General features: G+C 46.8%; 1 protein-coding gene across 2 annotated transcripts in view; it reads right to left on the bottom strand.

Moving 5' to 3' along the window:
• Positions 1–18,263, bottom strand: part of DYM (dymeclin) — a 101,714-nt gene that overhangs the window by 43,137 nt on the left and 40,314 nt on the right. For both annotated transcript variants that reach the window (XM_053448239.1, XM_053448238.1), the window contains exons 12-13: positions 17,750–17,863; positions 15,747–15,841 (exon numbers count right to left, since the gene is read on the bottom strand). In XM_053448239.1, coding sequence (XP_053304214.1) covers positions 15,747–15,841; positions 17,750–17,863 — 209 coding nt within the window. The remainder of the gene's footprint in view (positions 1–15,746; positions 15,842–17,749; positions 17,864–18,263) is intronic.

The raw sequence follows: 18,263 nt of genomic DNA, 5'->3' as shown, positions 1-18,263 counted from the left end.
AATCACACTATATATAATATATAAATATAAGGACATATATAACATATATAATAACCAAAAGCCCCCAGAATGCACAGGGCAGGGGTCGTGAAACGCCATGATATAATGCTAGGGGCACATCAGAATGTTTAGTAAATATACAGCTTCTATACGACTTCTGGAGTCGGCCATATTTATTGCTAAAGAGAATATACGATATTATAACACGCGTGCCGTGTTCAGGTATCTACGGCTGTATCGCTGCCTGCGCGCAATAACCTTTTTACAGACTGGGGGGGTGAAAACCGATTGCAGGGCCAACTTATTAAATAGGACTTAGAGGGTTAATGACAAGACACCGTCCCCCGAAGAACGTGATCTCAGCCGGCCGGCAGATAACGTGTAATCGCTACATGTGGGAAAGTGGAAATCCCGAGCGTGCGCGGCAGTGGTTTATTCCAGATAAAGCGACACGGTTCCCACAGATATAGTGTACCGTGACACACCGCAGACGCACACCGCAGACATACAACGCAGCGACACACACCGCAGACGCACACCGCAGACATACAACACAGGGACACACCACAGACATACAACGCAGGGACACACCGCAGACATACAACGCAGGGACACACCGCAGACATACAACGCAGGGACACACCGCAGACATACAACGCAGGGACACACACCGCAGGGACACACCGCAGACGCTCCTATCATTCCCACTGGAGTCAACCGCTGAGAACCGACCTAATGCATAGAGGGGGCTGCGAATGCCCCCTGTACTACATCACGACAATCATATTTTTCCAGGACGCACCTGATAACGAGAGAAATCTCTGAGTGTTTCGTTGTAACAAGAATGGGGGGGAATAAACAGAGGGAGGAAAGTAACTGCAACAAAAACAGTTGGGACATAAAGAACGGTGGCGGGAAGGGAAGCGCTAGGGACGCCATGGAATGGAAGGTGTGACTGATCGGATACACAGGAGGGTAAACCAAGTGAAATGCCCCAACAACATCAATGCGCACCAGCGGCTTCTGCCTCCAGTTGGCCAGGGGGCAGACCTGACAATCCTGGCCCTGCCCGGGTGGTGTACATGTACGATATGTTAAAAGGGGGGTGAAAATATAAAATAGCAGCCACATGTCATCAACCGGCCATGCCCTTCCTGAGCAGGCACCGTCCTATAGGGCAGGCTACTTCTGAGATGCGGCTGCCATTTTGTGGGTCCCTGGCTCACTGAACCGAATGGCAATGGCATGAATGGGAGGTAACGGTGCGGGTATTTTGTGGGATACATTAATGTAAGCGTGAGAATGAGAAGGACAGGGGGTTATGGGAAGGGTTCAAAAGGGCAGAAGGGTTCTGCATGGAAACAATGATGGTTTATGAAAGGAAGCAAGGTGATGAGGAGACCTCTGAGGTCCTTCCGCTTCCTCTACACTTTATATTGGCCACTAGAAGGTACACACGTATTAGAATAGAGTGATTTGAGAACAAAACCGTGCCCATGGCATGAGGACGATGGTGTAAATAAAGTATAAGGTTTGCTGATGATGGTGAATAAGAATTTTACTTAAAAATGACCTAATGTATTCTCCTCCACACCGGAATTAACCCTCTGGGATAATCGGGATTGAAGACAATTGGGCACCAAAAGATTTTATTTTCTTGGAATTCCACATATAACCACCGGGCTGCCTATATGATCGAAGCATTTACAAAATAACTGGATCCCTTATATGTTCCTCTACTATATATTATATCAAGGCAATATATTTTGGGCCGGTTAGCTAGGGATGTCTCCCGAGATGTTACTTTCCTGCGGTTCCGTGTTTTTCCTCAAGGGGTGGTTTAATACAGAACTCTACAGCGACCCGTCCGCACAAACCGCACAGATTAATGGATATAAAAAAAAAGGACAAAGTAGACTTAAACAAAACAACGTTAGACGGCGATCTTTGTACAAAACCTCAGAGATTTTGAGATCCGGATTGTGAGTTGTTGGGTTTTTTGAGCAGATAATGGAAACGCGCATCGGCATAAAGCCTGCTGGTTAGTAGCGGCGGATGAAGCTCTTGTCTATTCTGGCAGGAGCTGAAATCAGAGGATGAGTGCGGTTTGGACTATTTCCACCCCAAACAACTGTGCATGAAATGAGTCACAATTCACATGAAACCTACCAGGAACCCGGTAACCTCGCACGGCTTAACTAATCTGAAAACCCCGTCTCGAGAAGAGCGGCCTTCGGTGATTCCGGGACAATAAATCAGACTTTGTGAGCCTCGAGCTGATGTGTTTTTCCAGTTTCTTTCTGCACAGCTAATCGTGAAACATGCGCAATGCCCAGGACATTACCCCAAACATGTCATATTTATGGGTTTGTTTAGTTAAGATTTCTTTTGGGAACGAAGAGTTACATTTAAAAACACTGTGTGGGTTGTAAAGCGATACACACCGGGCTCTCTGGGACACAGGATTATTGTGGAAAAGAGACTCATAAAACGACTCCAAACCCATGAAGCCGGACTGTTCTTTTTTCACCCCTAAATATCTACTTCTTATAGTCCGGTGAAGACACGGAATATTAGACATCATCGCTTAAAAAGTAGACTGAAGGCAGGTGATTGGATGACTAACGGGGCGTGTGACCAATCACAGAGCAGATACCCCACATAAGAGAGGCTCCTCCAGCTCAGCGTACCTCCTACAAGGCTCCTGGGGGAACCATTTGGATTTCCGTGGTTCTGTCTGAATTTCCACCGGTTCTGGGTGTTGTCTCCCCGCTGAGGTGGAACGCGGAGGGACATTACCAGAAACAGATGTCAAAAGCATCACCGCACATATGAGGGGTCTTTTATTATTCAATGTCCCTTTATATATGGGATTGCAACATACATGTACGTGGGTGTGAGCAGTTGGCTGGCCCCCATGGATGGACCGATTCTAAAAGGTATTCCACACTTGGGATCCGGTACCTTACAGGCTATACCGCAACGATCAGACATGCACATCTCAACTATTTGCAGGTTCTATAGCGAGAAGGGCTTGAGGTGGTGTTGCTATGGTGATAAAGCCATTTTACAGATGGTCGCGTCTTATGTATAATCCCCAAGGTGTCCCTACTTGAAATTTAGGCAAGGCGTTCAATTCACCCAACCAAAGCATTCTACGGACAGAGCGTCCAGCACTCGCATGAAATAAAAGCGCTGCTGAGAGGCAGAAAGTGTGGCTTCCCAACAGAATGTTCTAGAATAACATGCCCAGCTAATTGGAATGGTTCAGCCATCTTTGAGAAAGACGAGCACTCTACATTCCAAGTTTTGAATAAAAGCTGGCATTCTGACTAAATCGCAGAAGAAGAAAACATCAGAAACAGATTTAGTGAAATGTAACGTGAAATGATTCTGTCCATGGTGTGAAGCGGTAGGTGACGGGCGCCGCTCCACGCAGGGAATGACCTGGTCAGCAAAAAAAAAATGGCGGCCATCTGTGAACAAGGAATGATTATTCAAAGTCAAGAAGAGATGCCGTCTGGCACGGCTGCGTATCGCCCGGCGTTATATGCCACAGGAGCTTAAGTCCTGGGGTAAATATTATGAGTTTTGGCTCTGAGGTCCCTGAGATTTGCTCTGCGTGCCTCTTCGGTTTTAATTACTATGCTTAATGAGTTTGCTAAACTCGTCACTTCCAACCCGTTCACCTGACGGCACTTTGTGAATGTTGAAAAGTTTCCGTGTTGGTGAACCGGCTCTCCTCATGGGAACTTCCACCAAGTGTTTCATTCTTAGTATAACAACAAAAAAAGGTTAACATATTTTGTCATTTTCTTTTTTTCAAACAGTCCTAGTTTTTGCCCCATAATATTTTTAGGCAGTTGCAGCCATTTGTATGATTCTCGCTCTGTTATCTGATCTCCAATCTACTAAACCCCCCAATTCCTTATCATACTGCCTGTGGGGAACAATAGAATGCCTCAGTCTTAATCACAGAGCTAGGCACTCTGACTAATGAAAGTCTATGGAGGAACGGACTCCATTAGCATCGCCATAAAGTATCAGCTCAGTGTGGTTTTTGAGCCGGGAAAGTCACCGAAAATATCACATGACTGACAGCAACGGCACCTCCAGGTCTGCAGATAAAGGGAGTTTATTGGAGCAAAATGAGATAAAACCAGGTTTCTGTATACAGCGCTGTGGGGGGGGGGTTATTACAGAGCTGGGATGTTGGGTTATATTACTGCATACAGCGCTGGAGGGGGGTTATATTACTGTATACAGCGCTAGAGGGGGGTTATATTACTATATACAGCGCTGGAGGGGGGGTTATATTACTGTATACAGCGCTAGAGGGGGGTTATATTACTATATACAGCGCTGGAGGGGGGTTATATTACTATATACAGCGCTGGGGGTTATATTACTGTATACAGCACTGGGGGTTATATTACTATATACAGCGCTGGAAGGGGGTTATACTACTATATACAGCGCTGGAGGGGGGTTATATTACTATATACAGCGCTGGAGGAGGGTTATATTACTATATACAGTGCTGGAGGGGGGTTATATTACTATATACAGCTCTGGAGGGGGGTTATATTACTATATACAGCGCTGGAGGGGGGTTATATTACTATATACAGCGCTGGAGGGGGGTTATATTACTATATACAGCGCTGGGGGTTATATTACTACCGTGTTTCCCCGAAAGTAAGACAGTGTCTTACTTTCTTTTTATCCCTAAAAGCCCCACTATGTCTTACTTTCGGGGTATGTCTTATATTGGGAAAAAATTGAGAGTGATGGGAGTTATGATGTACTTTTAGAGCATAATTAGATCATGAAAAAGACATTGGAAATGGTACAGCATAACACCCATCACTCTCACACACTTACCAATCAACACACCTACCAATCCACACGTATACCAATCCACACACATATACACCAATCCACACGTATACACAAATCCACACACATATACACAAATCCACACACGTATACACAAATCCACACACATATACACTAATCCACACACATATACCAATCCACACACATATACACCAATCCACACACATATACACCAATCCACACACACATACACCAATCCACACACACATATACACCAATCCACTCTCACTTAATGCTTTCCTACCTTTCCTTTCTTCTTTCAGCTTCTTTTCCTCCTCTTCGCTCCTCTTCTTCAGTTCTGTCTTCTTCCTGGTTCAGAGGGCACGGACAGCGGTGGGCGCGGCTTCAGTGTTGTGCGCCGGGATCTGACAAGAAACCCCGGCGCACAACAGCTGTTGCCGCGCAGATCACAAGGGAGCGGTATCGGAGGTCATTAACAGACCTCCGGCTCCCTTGAGTGATTTTAAGCCGGGTTGAACCCGGCTTAAAATCACTCAAGGGAGCCGGAGGTCTGTTAAAGACCTCCGATACCGCTCCCTTGCGAGCCTGCTCCTCCAGCGGCGGACATTACTGTCCGTCTCTGGAGGAGTGCCGGGTGCCGCAAGTTGGCAGCCCCTGATGAGCGGCACCCGGTGCGGACCGCCCCCCCGCCGCGCCCCCTGGAGTGTGGCGCCCTGCTCTAAGAGGCCGGGAAGCCCCCACCAGGGCCGGCCTTAGGGGTCTGCGGCCGCACAGGGTTTAAATAAAAACATCGGGGGTTTTTTTCAACTTTATTTAACATCCTCCATGTTAAATAAAGTTAAAAAAACTTTATTTAACATGGAGGATGTTAAATAAAGTTAAAAAAAAACCCCGATGTTTTAATTTAAATCCTGTGCGGCCGCAGACCCCTAAGGCCGGCCCTGGTGGGGACTTCCCGGCCCCTTAGAGTGGCGGACCCGGCAAATCCCCCGTGTTTCCCCGAAAGTAAGACATATGTCTTACTTTCGGGGTACGGCTTATATTAGCCGACCCCTCTGAAACCCCCGATACGTCTTACTATCGGGGGTGTCTTACTATCGGGGAAACACGGTATATACAGCGCTGGGGGTTATATTACTATATACAGCGCTGGGGGTTATATTACTGTATACAGCGCTAGGGGTTATATTACTGTATACAGCACTGGGGGGATTATATTACTATATACAGCGCTGGAGGGGGATTATATTACTATATACAGCGCTGGAGGGGGGCTATATTACTGTATACAGCGCTGGAGGGGGGTTATATTACTATATAAAGCGCTGGAGGGGGGTTATATTACTATATAAAGCGCTGGAGGGGGTTATATACCTCTGCCAGAAGGCTGTTCCATATCAAAGCCTCTCACCGTAATTTTTCTATTACATCTTCTCACCTTGTAAGAGCAGGGCTATCTTCTCCTTTTATTTGTGGTTGTTATTGTGTTTGATTTTAAATTATTTCACCGACTATATACATGCTCACGCAGCTATTATAGATACACACATATATATATATATATATATATATATATATATATATAGTGGATGCCGTATGTGGTGTGTTGGGTCTAACTATGATAACTAGGACTTCTGAGTTAAGATGAAATGAATCATGAAAAAGTTTCTCTAATTCTGAAGAACACAAGAAATCTGTTAACGCAACAGGACTCTAGTGAGTAACACTTTTTCCGGCGACAGGTCTAATGAAGAATTCTGTAACGGACATGAATCTCGGCAACAATCATAGCTGTAAGACGCTGGCGAAGAGCCAAGAGACACCAAACAGAAAGCAGACAGAGAGACGGCCGCAGACAGCATGTGACAGAATGGGGAAATGTTTTGTGAAACGCGTCTCACCACCGAATTACCGTCTATCGCAAAGAGGATCCCGCGCAGCCCCGCACCCCGATTCATACGGACTTCTGCTATTCTACTCTGAACTCTACGTCCACCAAGAAGTCGAGTCAATGACTTCCCAGATCTCGGGCAGACAAGCAAAAGATGGGTTCCGAGTTCCTGACTCATTAATGAACTCTAAAAAGGGGTAGTCACAGGCAGCTTTTCATGTTGTGCATGCGCTAGGTCCGGTTTCTGTGCTCCTAATGACAGATAGCATTCATAAAAGAAAAAGGGGGGGGGCTGTTCCTTTAAGTAAAGTAAACACTCAAAGCCCCTGTTTGCAGCTTGCTTTTATTATTATTATTAATAACATTAGAGGTACTAAACGGCTCGACTGTAACTTTAAACATCGCAAGCCGGCTCAGCAGCCAAGTTTTTGTTTCCAATCAATTATTTTTGCACATTATATTCTCTAATCAGCCAGTTCACGAATCACGCGCTGCATCTTCAACCACACCTAAAGGCTTTTGAGAAACATTGCACTGATTCGCGATTCCAAAGGCAAAGGGGCAAATGCATGAGGGAATTCTGCAAAAGGGATCAATGCATTTAGGGGGAGACCACGTACATTCAAAGTGAGCTCTCAGCTATCCTATGTGTCCCTTTAAGCCACCTGAGTGACAAAAGAAAAGACCGGAACGTTTCATTCTAACTTCAAAGGCAAATGAATGAATGCGAACGAACTCAAAGTTTCCATGGAACGCTGCCCTGACGTCTTGTATCCTCTAAACACTGTTCAGCCGAGGAGTGCACGGCGTTCGCTCGCCGTCACCCAGGATCACCCTCTTGCCTGGCACGTGACCCGCGGCAGACAGTGCCATCTTACGATAGAGAGCCGCCGGATCAGCTTATGGGATTTCAGAGGGCACAGCTGGGGCAGCGGGCGTCTGACGCTTACACTAATGCTGCCAACAGACGTCTGCCTTTTCATTCTTACGTGTATCAGGCCTCCGAGTGCTTTGTTTTAATCCATTCTTAAAGGAGGAGGAGATCATGGCAGCGAGCGCCGCGTGCTGTATGCCGGTCCCTTAGCTTTCATTTAATATCATCCAGTTTTAAATAGACAGGAGATAAGACAGCCGGCCGCCGCGTCTCTATCCACAAGACCAGCGGGCGCTGCCGAGGACCGCTTACTTCGTGTTTATGAAGAAGGAAAAAATTCAAGACATAAAATCTCTGCTTTAACCCTTTAACCAACAGAGGAACTAGAAATATAGAAGCTGCCGGCAGATCGGCCCCCTTAATCAGTCGTTGGTCTCGTCTTAGAAGAGCCGTATGTCTGTCCCATGCGTCGGTGGCTACTAACTAGATGGCTACAAAGCCACAATACAACCAGATAAGATATTTACAAACACAATATTAATATTTTTATATATATAAAACAAAATAAATGGAAAATTCTCAAACTACTTGATATGTATTTCGCAGAATTTGATGCCTACTTCATGAAAAATAAAATCTAAGGAGCTGAAGAAAAAAAAAGGGGGGGGGGGCGGCTCGTCTGATAAACTAAAGAGGAGCTGTAAAAATAAAATGGAATTTCACTGGTTTCTATAAATCTCCTTCGCTGCCAACATTCACCGGCTTTCCAGAGAAAACGGAGTGAACCGTTCCTTCTGCCCAAACTGAAAACCTCACGGAAATCCATAACTGGGAGGCTGTAAAATGCCCCCACTTTAACCCCCCCACACACCATTTATTTATAAAGATTTTCATTGATCTTGCAACACTTTGTAATTATCGTGCATGCACCGAGTTCCTCAATATTAAAGAGACACTCCTGCCATCAAATTGAATGGATATAACAGCAGGGAGGGCCCTTTAAATTTCCTTGCAACTGCGTTGGGGAATTCTGCCCTCCATATGCATTTGCCCCTTTCTCTGCCCCCCCCCCAGCTACCCCCAGCTATTTTCCGCACAGGAGAAGTTTTCAGCCAACTTTATCTCCTCGCGCTGGCTTGGTGAACACTGAGCGGGGGTCATTGATTTCATTGGGAACACTTTCCTGTGACCATAGAGCAGGAGGAAGGCAGTTGCAGCTCCAGAGCTGCAGCCTCTATTTCACATGAGTGCTTTTATTGACTTATTTTCTTTAGCGGGGCCGTTGGGGGCAGTAAACGTCAGGCCGCTTCGCACCTTGGTGTCCTGGCCTGTAACCGGGGAACGATCAGGAATGCGAGGAGCGCTGCAGGGATCTGTTTAAAGCAGACGGAAACCTTATATTCCAAATATTTAAACTCCACTTAATACAAACATGCCGAGCGTTTACACTAGCGAGATTAGCGGAAGATTCTACTTCTCGCTATCACATTATAAAAAGCCTTTAATGGTGCTGTATAGCTTCTGTTTCAAAATAATGTTAATCTTAATTTTTGTTAAAACAAATAAAGTAAAGGCTGCTTTGCTCACGGGTTCCAGATCTGTTACTCGACCCCGATCTACGAGACAGATTAGGCCCTCCTCGCATTGTCTTACAGCGATCAGAGAACGGATCGGTTCTTCCAGGTGAGGTTCGATGAGGAAAGGCTTTAACGTGCCTCTAAATCCTACCCGGTGCATTTCGGTACAACAAATAAACCAGTGAAATGCAGCTACATTTAATATATATATTTAATAGGTAATATATATTAAAACATAATTTATGTGTATACCCCGGGAGCGGTCATCTTAACTTCCTGTTCTCAGGATCTGGATGACTTTTCAGCACCATTATAGGACTTGGTTAGCATCGCCATAAAGAATTAACCCTGTGGTGCTGTGCGAGGAGTCACTCAAAATATCAACAACTGACTGACAACAACGGCGGCCTCCAGGGCAGCGGATAAAGGGAGTATTCTGGAACGCAACTAGTTATTTGTCAACTCCGACCTATATTACTGTATACAACGCTGGGGGGGGGTTTATATTACTGTATACAACGCTGGGGGGGTTATATTACTGTATACAACACTGGGGGGGTTATATTACTGTATACAACGCTGGGGGGGGTTATATTACTGTATACAACGCTGGAGGGGGTTATATTACTGTATACAATGCTGGGGGGGTTATATTACGGTATACAGCACTGAGGGGGGGGTTATTGCTGCATACAGCACTGAGGGGGGGTTATTGCTGTATACAGCACTGGGGGGGTTATTGCTGTATACAGCACTGAGGGGGGGTTATTGCTGTATACAGCGCTGGGGGGGTTATCGCTGCATACAGCACTGAAGGGGGGGTTATTGCTGTATACAGCGCTGGTGGGGTTATTGCTGTATACAGCTCTGGGGGTTTATATTTAATGAGAATTTTTGTTCATGGGATCTAAAAGGCCCAAAGGGAAATATTTCCTGCTGTACGGCCCCTTTAAGAATGATAATTGTGTTGCTGTAACATAGTAACAGACTGCAGGGAAAGCGTTGAGGGTTTATCAATCTCACTCCGCAGAACCTATCCGAGGTCTGTAATCCCCGTCACTGCCGATGGGCCTGCGGGGATACGCGGAGTTAAAGAGATTAATATGGATCCGGGCTGGAATGCAACAAAAGACTCCGAGTAACACTGGCCAGAAATAAGGGAAAACGCGGCCGTCCGTACCACACACCGGCCCCTGCGCGGATTCTCTGCAACTATCCGGAAGAAGCTCTGCGACTGTCCAATTTACTTTTCTGGAAGATTATGTTGGGTCTTTTATTTTGGGGGGAGAACGAGTTCCTTATTTTCAAAACAAAGTAAATAAATGAAAAAGTACATATTACATAGAACTGGCAGCAAGAAGGAACACGACCCTTAGAAATATTTCCAAGCATGTCCGCATGGCGTGTTCACAGATTCAATGAGCGCCACTCGCTCTTCCGGAGTAAAATCACCAAAACAATAACATTCCGAGGCAAGGCGGCAAAAATAATGCCATGATCATCGATACGGCGGCAGAGGAGCGGAGAAGCTTTTATCCCGAGCACAATGCCGACTGCTTTCAGGAGCGAGAGGCCGTGAGCAGCGGCACACAGAGCCCCGGGCCCTCCAGAAAAGGCCGCTGAGAAGTTAAGGCGGAATGCAAGGGGACTTCCTTTTAAAGAATTAATGCCCCCCCGTCTGCCACCTCTCAGTAAAGTTCCTTACATTCCATTTAAACCTCTATATAGTTTTAGTTTTTGGTCTCTTGTTCTTACATTTCTTCTGCTCTGAAATGAATTTCCCTCTTTGTTGAATCCCTTTAAGTATTTAAAGGTTTCTTGGGGCCACAGCCAGGCCACCGTTTCTGGATATCCCAGCTCTAAACACAGACATCTTCATTAAAAATTCATTAAAATACTAGTTTCCAGGCAGCGATACACGATTCCTGGCCTGTTCGTGGCCCTCGAGGACCGGCGCCGTGCCCCCTGCCGTATAATAAAGGTTTCTTTTTTGTCTACAGTGGCCTCCGCATAAAACGTGGTCGCAACGGCTTTAACTCTTTCAAGGTCAAGACTCTCCCCATGGCAATCCTACTGATTGGATCTTTACATTAATAATTTCAGCAGGAAAAAAGGGAGGGAGTGCAAGTGTAGAGAGAGAGAGAGGGAGGGAGCGCAAATGTAGAGAGAGAGAGAGGGAGCGCGAGTGTAGAGAGAGGGAGAGGGAGCGCGAGTGTAGAGAGAGGGAGCGCGAGTGTAGAGAGAGGGAGCGCGAGTGTAGAGAGAGGGAGCGCGAGTGTAGAGAGAGGGAGCGCGAGTGTAGAGAGAGGGAGCGCGAGTGTAGAGAGAGGGAGCGCGAGTGTAGAGAGAGGGAGGGCGAGTGTAGAGAGAGAGAGAGGGAGGGCAAGTGTAGAGAGAGAGGGGGAGCGCGAGTGTAGAGAGAGAGGGGGAGCGCGAGTGTAGAGAGAGAGGGGGAGCGCGAGTGTAGAGAGAGAGGGGGAGCGCGAGTGTAGAGAGAGAGGGGGAGCGCGAGTGTAGAGAGAGAGGGAGCGCGAGTGTAGAGAGAGAGGGAGCGCGAGTGTAGAGAGAGGGAGCGCGAGTGTAGAGAGAGGGAGAGGGAGCGCGAGTGTAGAGAGAGGGAGAGGGAGCGCGAGTGTAGAGAGAGGGAGAGGGAGCACGAGTGTAGAGAGAGGGAGCACGAGTGTAGAGAGAGGGAGAGAGGGAGGGCGAGTGTAGAGAGAGAGGGAGAGGGAGGGCAAGTGTAGAGAGAGAGGGAGCGCGAGTGTAGAGAGAGAGGGGGAGCGCGAGTGTAGAGAGAGAGAGGGGGAGCGCGAGTGTAGAGAGAGAGGGGGAGCGCGAGTGTAGAGAGAGGGAGAGCGCGAGTGTAGAGAGAGAGGGGGAGCGCGAGTGTAGAGAGAGAGGGGGAGCGCGAGTGTAGAGAGAGAGGGGGAGCGCGAGTGTAGAGAGAGAGAGGGGGAGCGCGAGTGTAGAGAGAGAGGGGGAGCGCGAGTGTAGAGAGAGAGAGGGGGAGCGCGAGTGTAGAGAGAAAGGGGGAGCGCGAGTGTAGAGAGAAAGGGGGAGCGCGAGTGTAGAGAGAGAGGGGGAGCGCGAGTGTAGAGAGAGAGGGGGAGCTAGAGGGAGATCGGGGGAGAGAGGAGAGAAGGGGAGAGAGACAAGTATTAATCTGCTGGCATTTAACAGAGATTTAAATACCCTGATTTCAAAGGAAGACCCTTCAGAAGAGATGAGATAAGTGAGCAGGCACGCAGGCCAGGTAATTACAGGCACTAATCCATCCAAAGCGTTTCCATGGAAGAGACTGTCAGGCCCAGACTGGCCCCCGGGGACGGACGCCGCGGAGGGACCGGGAATATCCCTTCATTGTCTTCAGAAGGTACTTGAGACAATCAGTGTCTCCCTCTGCTGGTAGCAATGTGCGGCTACAGCGTGACGTCTCCGACCACAGGAGACTGAGCCAAAGGGGGAAGTGACTGCCCGGAGGGGTCATCTCCGAGACCATGATATTTTAGGAAGAACACAGCGCCCCCCCCCCCCCGAAAGACACCAACAGATACAATAAGAAGAGGTGGATCACAGCAAACAAACTGAACTAAGTGAAAAAAACAAAATATGTATATAAATACGGATCCTGCCCCGGGCAGGGGGATCTCACAGGGGTGCCTGCGGGCAGTTTTCTGGGTAGGTAATGCCCCTGTTCATTGTATTTAGTGACTATTAAGTTCATGTTTAGCATGGATTAAAATCTACGCTTTATATATATGAACCTCAGAGTAGATCATTCCTGGGTTCCCGTCCCGATGTTATGATGCAGATCATCATGTACCATTACTGGTTTAGGATGATAAGAGTTGCGGTCCCACGCCGGGTGGACTGCGGGTAAACGCGCCCTGGGCTTTGGCCCCCGAATGGTTTCTCATGGGGTTTGTTTCTTCTCTGCGTAACAAAAATCTTATCATGTCGCCATTATCTGTATTTCATAGAAAACATGCCAAATATGCAGACGACCCGCATGTACAGATACGGCTTCATTCATCAGACAGACAGACAGACAGCGTCTCGTGGGAAGTAATGTGCTGAGGGTCAGCGTTAACGCTTTCACTGCTGGCTCCACTGCTCAGCTAAAGCTGCCGATTGCACAGAGGATTTGGAGGGGCTTAAAACGAACTACGGGGTCCTCCTCTCACTATTTGATTGGATTGGGGTACTGGCTTGGATAGAATGCAAAGAAATTTACTTTACTGAGAGAGTGGTAAATAAACGGAACAGCCTCCCAGCAGAAGTGGCAGAGATTAATACAGTGAATGGGATACGCATATGGCTCCTGACTCTAAGACGAGTCTTTACAGTGGGAGAAACAGCTGGACTAGACAGGGGCCGAATGGGGCCGATCCTCTGTCTCTGTGTTTTAATGTTGAGGGATCTACAGGGAAGTGTTTGGATTTGCCAAGTTCATTCTTGTTCTCAGCAACGATTCTAAATCTACCAGGCTCTGAGCAGAACACTCGTTCCCGAAGTGTTCCTTAAACTTAAATCCATAATAATAGATAGAGGTGAGTTTGGGTGAGAACGTCGCAAACTGAATAGGAGACTTCATTCGAAGAAAACAAGCGAAAACACACAATATTTATGCTGCGACGCAGTAAACGATTCCTTCTGAAGACTCCCGGCTCGAGTATCTGACTCAGAAAACATGATGATTCTGTAGACAAAACAAGACGCGGTTCTCTTCCCGAGGTGTAAGAAGATTCCGGAGCACAAGAACTGAGAGCCACAACACGTCAAGTGGATGTTCAATAGAAGACCCCCCATATATGTCGCCCCAACAGAGGAGCGCGCAAGAGAGAGACAGAGAGCGAGCGCACAAGAGAGAGACAGAGAGCGAGCGCACAAGAGAGAGACAGAGAGCGCACAAGAGAGCGAGCGCATGATCTAAACACACAGTACAGGGTACCATTCGATGGCCGACACGTCAGGTAACGCATCTCTGCTCCAACGCTGCCGATCTATACAATTTCTAGACACAATCCCAGCTCCTGCCAGCGACGTGGAAAATAACTACTGCTACGCCTCCCTTATCACATACGTACTTACACACACTAACGTCATACGTGTGATAATAACGCAAACATACATATTGTGAAAACTAACAAAGGTATGTAACAGGTACACAGGCAGGTACTAGCACATTATATATTAGAGGTGCCAGAGGAAGCGTTTATGGTGAGGGGTCGCCGTGCCGGAATCGCGTGGGTGAAATATTTTCTGCTCTCCGGTGACCGGTACAAGTAATGGTTAACTACACGCTAGAGTAAATACGCGCTAGAGTAGGGGGGTCCAACTTGTGACCCTCCAGCTGCTGCAGGACCACATCTCTCATAATGCTCTTTCAGCTAAGGGACTGGCTGAGGAGTCTGGGAGATGTAGTCCTGCAGCAGCAGGAGGGCCGCAGGTTGGACGCCCCTGCGCTAGAGTAAATACGCGCTAGAGTAAAGCGTGTAGGAAAGAATGCAATGACGCTTATGATCTGTTTGTATCGCCCGCAGCCGGCGTGGATTTTCTCAGAGCTCCGATCCGTTTTTTTCCATTGTGCACACGCCGCCGTTCATCTCCCTCCCGCTCGAGCAGTCAGACAGAGTCATTCATAACGGCCCCTTCCACGCCTCCATAACGCCGTCTGTTACCGACGCGGGGCGAGTGGCCGCAAACAGACGGACGGGGAAGTCGAGCTAGAGGGGAAGACTCTGCGACAACTACATCTTTAGGGTCAAATTAAGAAGTAACGGCACATACATTGAAAGGCACCATGCAGTTATCATAAGCTTTAAGGTGGCACATGATGGCTGGGGTGTCCCTTTAAGAATACTTTAATGTTCAGGCGGATTCATTACAGGAAAGTCAAACCCCCCAAAATTCCAAGAATGTTCTACAGATATGAGAATTGGATGTTCGCTTGGCTCGTTTTCACACGGCCCCTTCGGAAATCACAGCCAGGCCAAAACATTGCACTGTCGCCTAAACACCGTAAATTTCATTCATACGCGGTTTTCTCCTGCATTTTTTAGGAGACGTTCACGGAAAGGTCGAATAAACACAGTAAAACGCGCCTTGATTTAAAGAGCCTCGGGGAGAAAGTCTATGTGTAGTCACGGTAAGTGGGTTTATTTGCCGCCATGTACGTAGGTCCTGCGCGGACTGCCGGGTCTCCCAGAAGGGATCCCTGCTGCAGCCTTTAGGGGCAAATCTACTCTCTCTCTGCTTTCTCTCTGGGTAGATTAATGTAATATTAAATTAAATGTGCCCCCCCCCCACATACAGTACTATCACTGAGTGTTATAAGGCAAAAGTCAGGAACTGTAAGACCATGAAAGGCCCCCAGGGACAGGTCCTCCTATTGAGAGAAAGCCATCTGTAATAATACACTACCAGGGAAAACACGTGAGATGGATGCAGAGACGGCAGCGGAAAGGCACGCGGGTTATAGATGGGGTTATATTGCGCGGCACGTATGATGGAAGCTGACGGTATACTCGCACGCGCCGTTTACCTGATAATCCTCTGGGCGGCGTACTGATGAAGCGAGCGAAACTGCGCAGACATGTTCGCCAGAGCGGCCAAGCAGTTTGTGTGAAGGTACTTGTCCTGCGTAAAGGAAGAAACGAGACATTTTATTCTAATATTTATTCAATAATCCACTAAAAAAAATATTTCCGACTATTTTTATGAGCAGCCAATCGGGGAGATCAAGCTTTAGGTACTGGGGGTTACGTGTAAAGATCAGTTTTGGTGCAAAGTGGTAAAACGAGTGCAGTCGCCAAGGTAACCAATGGAATGTTCCCGATGAGCTGTTCTCTTTTAAAGAATCGCAGCATTATTGCTTCTAACGCCCATCGTGCTTTAAACATCAGCGTGATCACATGACTGAGAAGCCATACGCCTACCCCAGGCATGTTTACATTTCCTCAAAGTAATATCGCTACCACTTCTGCCGGGAGGCTGCGCCACCTACACTGCATCATTGAACATAACTTGCGGCACTGAAACGTAACTTTTTTTTTATATATATACACTGTTAAAAAAATAAATAAATAAATAAATAAAAAAAAGACTACTGCCATTTGGAATGCATTTTATAACAAGCCGACGTGGCTACGTAATGTTTTTTCCAATGTTTTGTGTGTATATATATATAAACAATTCCATTTTAACCAAAACCCTGACAAGTAACGATTCTTCTGGCTGCAAACAATTAGGGTTATTTGTACCGGGCCGCACGTTCCTATGCTGTACGGTGTAATAGAGAGGTTATTTAGAGCGGCCCCCGGGCTGGGTTTGTACTGCGATCTTGAAATGACCCCGCAGAGAGTAGTTGATCCCGCGCTGGCTTAGCCGCCGCATTAGGTAATGTGGTTCGTTCTGTAACATGAGTTATTACAATTAATTTTCATTTGCGGCATTCGATCTGAAATCTGGAAATGGGTACAGAGGATTTCAGATTTAATTAAATACGCGAAGAAAGCTGATGTCACCGAGCATGGATTCCAGCCGTTTACTGGCCCCGAGCGCTGGCTTCATGGGGGATCAGAAACCCGAGGTTCCAAAACACGCCAGTCATTCCGGAATATTCAGCACGTCAACGAAAAGCATTTTTCTGGGAGTTCCGTGTCAACTCGGCAGCCGCGTGCCGCTCGGTAAATAGCGGGGGCCGTATGGTATGGAAAAAAACAGATAATAAGGGCCATAAAACCCCAAAAATGTTCTTCAGGAAGAGAACAATTCACAAAATCCTGCTGTAAATAATCCTTAAAGGCTCAGGCGTGACTTTTTTTTAATTTTTTTTTTTTTAAAGGAATGATTTAGTTTATTTGGCAGAAATTCCAATCAGAATTAGAAGGTCTCGTCTTCGTTACTCCTGAAGCCTCCCTGATATAAACAGTTCAATGATGCAACAGAAATATAGACGTGAAGGCCTCCGGCGTGTTTATATACCACCGAAAACAAGGACATTTCTCGTAACATAACCGCAAAAGGGTTTTCGAACGATCATCACCATCACTCCTACATGCCTTGAAACACAGGAGTGATGGGAGTGATAAAGGGCCTTGAAACACAGGAGTGATGGGAGTGATAAAGGGCCTTGAAACACAGGAGTGATGGGAGTGATAAAGGGCCATTGGAACACAGGAGTGATGGGAGTGACAAAGGGCCATTGGAACACAGGAGTGATGGGAGTGATAAAGCGCCTCTGTCCGCCCATAGAGTTATTCCATTAAAAAATCAGGCGTTTCCAGCTACAATAGCCATTTACAACATTAACCCTGTCTGCCCTGGATTTCTGTTATTTTAATGGACAAAACTTTTTTTTCTTTTAAAAACAAGGAAATATCTAAGTGACTTTTGAAATGTATTATGTATCCAAATAATTGCACAGAAAGTTGAGTGTATACACACACACATGTATATATGTGTGTATATATATATATATATATATATATGTCTCTAAACATCCAGCCTTTTTATTGCTCTGCTATTAGATCGCCGCGTCCGTACCCGCGTCCGCGTCATGTTGTACTGGATGGTTCTGATCACCACTAATATCAGCAGACTTCCCAGAGAGATCTCGGTCAGCACCCGTTCCGAGTACCAAGTGATATTCTTCAGTATCTGTGGAAAAAAAACAATAGAAACCGGGGTTATTTAGGGTTTTTTCCATTTCTCTTCATATCTCATTAGGACGCGCTCTACACCTGAAGGGCCAACTGTCTCCGCATACAACACGCTACCGGTAGGTGGCTATTAACTAAATAATGAACCCTTTCATAAAGCCAGGTTTGCTCTGGGGGGGTCATAAGCTTGTTTTTGCTTGTGTTTCCTTTTTGTTCTGATCACTTATTAAACATGCGCTCCGAATGCTCAATGTTTTATTTATACAGAATTTCGTGTTTAAGATCACGGATGTCACCCGACGTGCATTATTGTCCTTTCCGTGAAGGATGCTACCAAGAAGACATTGCTCCTGGATTGTAAGCTCTTTGAGCGGGGCCCTCCTTTCCCCATTGTACAG

The sequence above is a fragment of the Spea bombifrons genome, chromosome 1 (genome assembly GCF_027358695.1).
Source record: "Spea bombifrons isolate aSpeBom1 chromosome 1, aSpeBom1.2.pri, whole genome shotgun sequence".
NCBI classification, from domain to species: Eukaryota; Metazoa; Chordata; class Amphibia; order Anura; family Pelobatidae; genus Spea; species Spea bombifrons.
The sequence above is the reverse complement of the archived record's forward strand: the minus strand, read 5'-3'. Positions and strand labels throughout refer to the sequence as shown.